Source organism: Notothenia coriiceps, unplaced genomic scaffold, assembly GCF_000735185.1.
Source record: "Notothenia coriiceps isolate Sejong01 unplaced genomic scaffold, NC01 NC01_scaffold00032791, whole genome shotgun sequence".
NCBI classification, from domain to species: Eukaryota; Metazoa; Chordata; class Actinopteri; order Perciformes; family Nototheniidae; genus Notothenia; species Notothenia coriiceps.
Genome location: NW_011365492.1, coordinates 9,247 through 16,271, shown reverse-complemented (window position 1 = coordinate 16,271; position 7,025 = coordinate 9,247). Strand labels below are relative to the sequence as shown.

General features: G+C 39.3%; 1 protein-coding gene across 1 annotated transcript; it reads left to right on the top strand.

The window, feature by feature from the left end:
* Window positions 1-540: 540 nt before the first annotated feature.
* LOC104961106 (zinc finger protein 653-like) lies at window positions 541-5,451 on the top strand (the record flags this gene model as incomplete). The annotated part of the gene is made up of 5 exons (XM_010789323.1): window positions 541-625; window positions 995-1,112; window positions 2,321-2,435; window positions 2,515-2,614; window positions 3,602-5,451. Coding segments are annotated over 5 exons (596 nt in total), but the record flags the coding sequence as incomplete, so codon positions are not given.
* Window positions 5,452-7,025: the final 1,574 nt, after the last annotated feature.

Genomic DNA, 7,025 nt, shown 5'->3' with positions numbered 1-7,025 from the left:
CCTTCTGTTTATTCTCGCGGTGGATTCAGCAACATGTAGTTCATGTAGTTCTCCATGTCCAATTGTTGCTGATGGTTGTGGTAGAGGAGCTGTAGATTTTGCACTAACATCTGTAGCATGGTCAGTAGCAGTAGCAGTACCCTGTAAAAGGTAGATACAATTATAATAAATATTGTGTCATATAAGGGAGATACCGTTGTTTTACTGACAATTTCTAAGGGGAAATAATTGATTGGAAGAAAATATATATTTGTATTGCAAAAATGAGTTTCTAAATTATTGTATTATTGCCAGACAAAAGAAAATGTTTTATCAGAAGTGGATTTATTTATGTTTTGCCTTTCGATTAATAATTAAAAGATACATTATGAATGTAAAGAAGAAATCTAAACAAGTCATCTCAACTGTGAGTAAAACTAATGCAATAAAAACGTTTTAGAAAGGTCTGTTAAAAAGCAGTCGAAGGGTCTTATGGAAACAAAGGAAGGAATTCAAGCCAATTCTGTTTGTATAATCAGTTTATTAAATGTCTCTCTGCAGGTTTGAGTGACAAACAGCTGCTGCAGCCCGCTGAGGACTCTCTGGATCTGATCGGTGACCGAGAGCTGCAGCGGAGTCTGAGCAGGTCAGTGATTATTAACATGCTTTACATGGGCTAATTTGAATTTTAAAAGACAAGCAGAAAGGATAATCCAACTCAAAGTCAACTTTCAGTTTGTGTGTACACACAGAGAGATCGAAATACCGTTTCCCACAATCCCGAATACAAAAACAAGTATATATAAAATATGTATGCAAATCTGTATATCCTATATATATATATATATATACACACACAATCAACAGGCACATTTATACATATGCAGTGCACATATTAAGACGTAAATAAAAGCACAACAATCAATATATACAAAATAACAGTCACTTAAACTCCCCTGCACTTCAGTGTTTGCTGGTTTTGTGAATTAAGTCTGCAGTGTGTCTGTTTTCACAGCGTCAGGTCAAAGAGAAACAGGCGAGGCCCAGTCATCGAGGCGGACGGGATGCTGAAGATGTTCCACTGTCCGTACGAAGGCTGCAGTCAAGTCTACGTAGCTATCAGCAGCTTTCAGGTAACAATACAAATCACTGTGAAGGTCCAGGATTTTTGGGTCAGGGATATTCAGACTCTGGGAGAAATATTGAGCTATAAGATTCCCTGTGAGCCCAGGGTTATGTACCTGGGCTTGATTCAGGATAGTATAATTGGAAAGGAGGACTCTTGATACTAGCGGGTAAAAAGGCCATCACACGGAACTGGTTAAAATGTGACTGGGTCAATGGCTGGACATTGTTGAAGAAATATTTACTATGGAAAGACTGACCTGCTGTCTAAGGACTAAAGCAGAGATCTGTGAACAACGCTGGGAAAAATGGATAGTGTACAAGGAAAAAGAAAGACTGTTTTTTTGCCACAGTGACGCGTCCTAAAACCCGGAAGTAAGTTAGCATGTTACCACTTCCGGTTCCTTCGCCAAAAACCAATGGGATCTCTCCATAGGATTTTGGAAAATAGCTGGAAATAAGGTCTGTGGTTGAGACACATTGAAGAGACGGATCACGTTTTGTTCTAGGACATTAAATACATCAGCAGTGACCCCACTGGGGATTTCTGAAGAGTTGACGTGTCTGAAAAACGATGGTTGTTACCAAGTGGCTGAATAGGGCTACAGAAGTTGTCGAGGCCGTTTTACGTCATTACACCGAACACGTAAACACTCCCGCTAAGTTTGTTTTTCCCCCTACTCTGCTTGAAAGCAAGTACCTGCCTCCTGCAAACTGTTCAAACAAACGCTTCAACTTGGACCATTTAGAATCTGTAATTTTGAATATCTTAAGTTGGCGTGACGTTGAAGCAGCGACTCGGCTGTAGTTAGTTTATAGCATAACGTTAGCATTTTGCTTCTGGCGACTTGATTTACGATTTAGAAAATTATAAAAGTAGGGTAGACATGTGGAGATTATCCGACTGAACAAAACGTGATCCGTCTCTTAAATGCGTCTCAACCACAGACCTTATTTCCAGCTATTTTCCAAAATCCTATGGAGAAATTGCATTGCTTTTTTGTCGAAAGAACCGGAAGGAGTTTACTTCCGGGTTTTAGGACGCGTCACTTTGGCACTCTATTGTAGTTGTGTGTGTTATATATTTGTCGAATGAAAAATAAAGAGTTTAATTAAAAAAATTAATTAAAAAAAATCACATTTATGCAATACATTTCAGTTGTTTGGGCTTTTTAAAATAACCATCTATTTGGTCCACTTCCCTTTTTGTCTGTAGAATCACGTGAACCTAGTCCACAGGAAAGGGAGGACCAAGGTCTGTCCTCATCCAGGCTGCGGGAAAAAGTTTTACCTGTCCAATCACCTGCATCGACACATGATCATCCACTCAGGTACATTCACAGAGAAACACTTATCATGTAAGAATATCAACTCCATAAACCGTTAACATGTAACTGAATGTTCCTACAGGAGTCAGAGATTTCATCTGTGAGACGTGCGGGAAATCGTTTAAGCGTAAGAATCACCTGGAGGTCCACAGGAGGACTCACACAGGAGAAACACCGCTACAGTAAGTCACTAAAGCTGGACATTTGGACCGCGTTTTAGGGCCATTGTTGGTTAAAATCAATAAGTAAGAACCCACGTAATATCTAAAAAAAAGATTCAGAATTTCCAAAATAACTTTCGTAATTTAAACCAATAAAAAACAAACTGAAAGCTGAAATGCAAAAATAAATCAAACGAAATAATATAAAACTGCTTTTCCTCAAATATCCACTTGAGACTGGCTCCAAAGAGAATCAATCCCCCTAGCCCCCCATAATTAAATGCCACATTTCAATGCAGAAGTAAACAGTTACAGTCTGGTACAGAAACTGGTTTTGCTCTCTAAAGCTAATTTCCCTATTCATGGCGGCTGTACCGGGAAATATTTTCATATAACTCACTGGTTTAAATTACATGAAGGCTTAAAGTCATGCATGGTTCAGAGCGTGACTGCTTGTAGTTGAAAAAATGCCACAAGTTGCAGGGTTGACAAACAAGAGAAATAATTATGTTATTAATTTTAAACTCAAAATCTACCTTATTTAAAAGACTTTAACAGTTTGGTTAATGCTGCTTTTCTGTGTTGAATAAACCCAATGCTCACTCTCTATTCCTGAATTTGACTGGAGTCACCATGCTATAAGGAAGGTTTTTATTTATTGAAACTACTGGCTGCCTCTTTCCCCACTGGGTTGAATAGACAGGTGGATATTTGTATACCATGCAAACATCCTATGATTTCAATCTAAGCTGTGACTCATTATACTGTGCTGTGCATGCACGTGTATGTATCATGTATTATATGTCTAATCTTCTTACCTACAATGGCACTATTTGCCTCTGTAGAAAACAGATCTTATTTTAATCCAGTTCAGCAGTGAGCAGGTTTGAATGAAAGACACGTTTGTGACACTAATATTGACCTACAAATCTGGAACCAGGATCATCCTATCACTTTTCTTCTTTCTTACCTGTTCCTTCTTGTCTTCTCACCCACGTCATACGTTAGATGTGAAATCTGTGGGTACCAGTGTCGTCAGCGAGCGTCTCTGAACTGGCACATGAAGAAGCACACTTCAGAGGCTCACTACAACTTCACCTGCGAGTTCTGCGAGAAGAGGTTCGAGAAACTGGACAGTGTTAAATTTCACAAACTAAAGAGCCACCCGGACAAACTGGCAACGTGAAGTGTTCAGAAACCTGATGATGGGACTTGTACAGAACGGCCGTCAAAAAACAAAGGAAGACTTCCAGTAAAGAGACTTTGCTTTGCTGTGTTTTTCTGGCCTCTCATGTTCAGGATAATATGAGTATCCACTGAAAAACACACAAGAAGTGGATAAAGTGGGCCTAACAGCTATGCAGGACACAAGCTAATTCAGAGTAGGCCTATAGGGCCAAAACAGGGGTTCTGAACATGTTTCGTACATTAACAGCTCAATCATACTTTTTTAATCATTTTATAAACCATTACAAGACAAAAATCAAGAGTACAAATGTAATAAATGGCTGATACAGGGTGTTTGACATCAGACATCAGCTTCCAACTTTAGCATGGTCGGCTAACTAGCTTACTACCTGAAATAGTAATCCATTGTTACTTCAAATAGCAGCTGTATCTACTATTATTGTAAGTTGTTGTTAAAAAAAAGAGCCTGTTCACAGCTAGCACATCCACAGTGCAGTATTTCCCCACTGTGTGGGAGCCAGTCCAAGATGCTACTGTAGCTAGGCTAACGTTAGCTCCTTGACCCTGGTTCTTCTTGGAAGCTAACTTGTTATGCCTGAAAGAGTTTTGTTAACTAAATACATTGGTTACTTCTCATCCTAAAAGCCTTTTTATTTCAATGCTCAAAGTCAAATTTAAGAAATATTTTAATCATCATAAATCCAATCACTGTTTTGCTTGTTAGCTTAGCAGCTAACGCTTAATAATCAATGTTCAATAATAATTAAAATACTAGGACTTAAGAATAGAAAAATGCTGTTTCTTTATTTCTATGTAATATTGCTAAATATTATACTTTAACTGGTTTCTTATTTTCATAACGAGTCAGTTTAAAACATGAAATAGTCGATTGAAGATGGTGTTTCTTTAGCTAGCTTATGTAGCTAACGTTAGCTTGATTAGCTAGCTAGCTAGCTATATCTGATCAAATCTTTCAGTGGCAGCAATAATTTCCGCTGGTTTAATTTGCTGTTGATGGCTAGAAGTGGGAATCATCCTTTATTTTACCTCTGAATGAAATATAGGCCTACAGGCCATTGTTTTGAAAAATGAAAAGAATCTTGAGTTGGGATTTGGATACCATTTTATATCTATTAATTTGAAAGTGCTCTGATTTGAAGATTAATACCTCCAAGAAAGATTATTGATAACATTTCAGTTGAATGGATTATTTTTGTAATATTCTTGAAATTAAGGCTGTGAAATTAAATTAATGAGGTTTGAGTGTTGTTGTGTGTTGCACTAGGCTACTCGTACTGGCATGTGTAGGATCTTCCATTTTTGTCAAAAATGTTGTTTTGTGAGCTAAAGGCAAATACTTTGCCTTAAATTTTCCCTCTCAATCTTTTTTCATTGTCCCATTGACAGTTCCTCAGGAAAACTCACCTCAGTCCTCTTTTGTCCTGTCTGTACTTTAGTTTCCAAAGCACTTTTTGTTAACTGATGAATCACTAAAATGTGCCAATATGACCCATACGTGACGTATTTCTTTGGAACACATTTGTTTGACACATGGTTAATAATATGCAGCGTGTTGTCGCCTCTTGCATTACGCTTTCAAGGGTGGGTGTTTGTGTGTGCCAAGTGCGGGTGCATAAATATTCAGAAAAGGCATGAAGATCACAAGTGACATGACTTTAGCATGGGGGAACAAGTATGTAACGCCAGAAGAGAACAAATATGTGTCAGGACTAAGAAAGACATATTTATTAATATAAAATGCATTTCAAATAGAAATTTTAATATGTGATGATGCATTTCTATTTATTAATGTACCTTTTTATATAGGCCCTTTCCCAGCTATTCTTCTCAAAACTGTCATGTCTCCTTTAAAATGCAGTGACTAATCGTCAGTATTCTTCTGCTGTAAATCATCTATCCTCCATTATTTTGCAGTTGAGTTAGTAATTCCCACCTGTCACTCTCTCCATTCTCTTTTATCTCGGCTTAAAATGATTATGATGTTCAGATAAAGGAAAATGTCAGACTGCACAATGTTTAAAATGTGAGGCCAAAGTCTGAGGAGCACTCATGTAGAAAAACCCAGAGCTGGAGACACCTGACAGCCGAGGGGAGAAATGACATTTTCATTTCATTTAATCGTTTATTTGAACAGGGACAATGCACATTGATGAACACTTTAAAGGTCCCATGTCATGACCATTTCTACTGATCATATTTCCATCTACTAGAATAGATTTTAATTGTGCAATTTTCCAAAATCACATTGGTTTCACAAACAGCATTTCTGTTTAGTATGTGTAGGCTATTCACTCTGTCCTAAACGGGTTGTTGGAGCTCCTGCCCCTCCCCTCCCTGTGAGCCTAGCGTGCTCTGATTGGTCGGGACGTTGCGAGGCTCGTTGCTACTCGTTGCTGCTCGCCGCTGCTGCGAGAAGCAGACAGGTTTCCGGGTCGGCGATACAGCGAGAACAAGCGAAACTCATCCTGAGCACACAAACACTCACAGCCGAAGTAAAAACAATAAGTGTGGTTTGATATTGAGTAAGAAAAAGGTTTATAACGCTGTGAGAATGGGTCTGCTGAGGAGAGCATTTCTCCACCATCCCAACTCGTCTTTTACCAGCGTCCAGGGAGCTCTATGCAAGTCAAAGGGACTCCCTGTTAGTTAGCCAAGGGATCCTGGTGTGTGAGGAGCTCTGTGGATTGGTCCATTTGGGCCAATCCGGTCATTTGTTGTTGATCTGGGTGTTCACACGTCACAGTACCCAGGAAGCTAACAATGGAAACAGAGAAATGTCCAACGAGGCGTTCTGGGGCAGCATAGACAGCAGAGTCTTGCACGGGTTCTGATTTTCAAGACCCGCTCCCGCCCCGCACCCGCGACGTGCAATACCGAACCCGCCCCGTTNAGGCGTTCTGGGGCAGCATAGACAGGTATTTTCTGTGTTAGTTACTTTGAGGGTTTGTGACTCTGCAGACCGTTTACATGCAGAAAAACCTTCATAACACACAAGGGGACGGGTAATAACCAGAAAAGCATAACATGGGCCCTTTTTAAAATATTAAAATGTGCTTAATTGAGAAAAAAAATCACTGTTAATCCGAAAGCTAATTGTTTACTTTGATTAGTACAACTTTACCTCTCTCTATCCCCTCCCTCTCTCGTGAGACCAGCCTTTAACTCCATGGTGATGTGTGTGTTATTACTCAGCTGCTTTAGTCACACCCACCTGCTCCCCCCC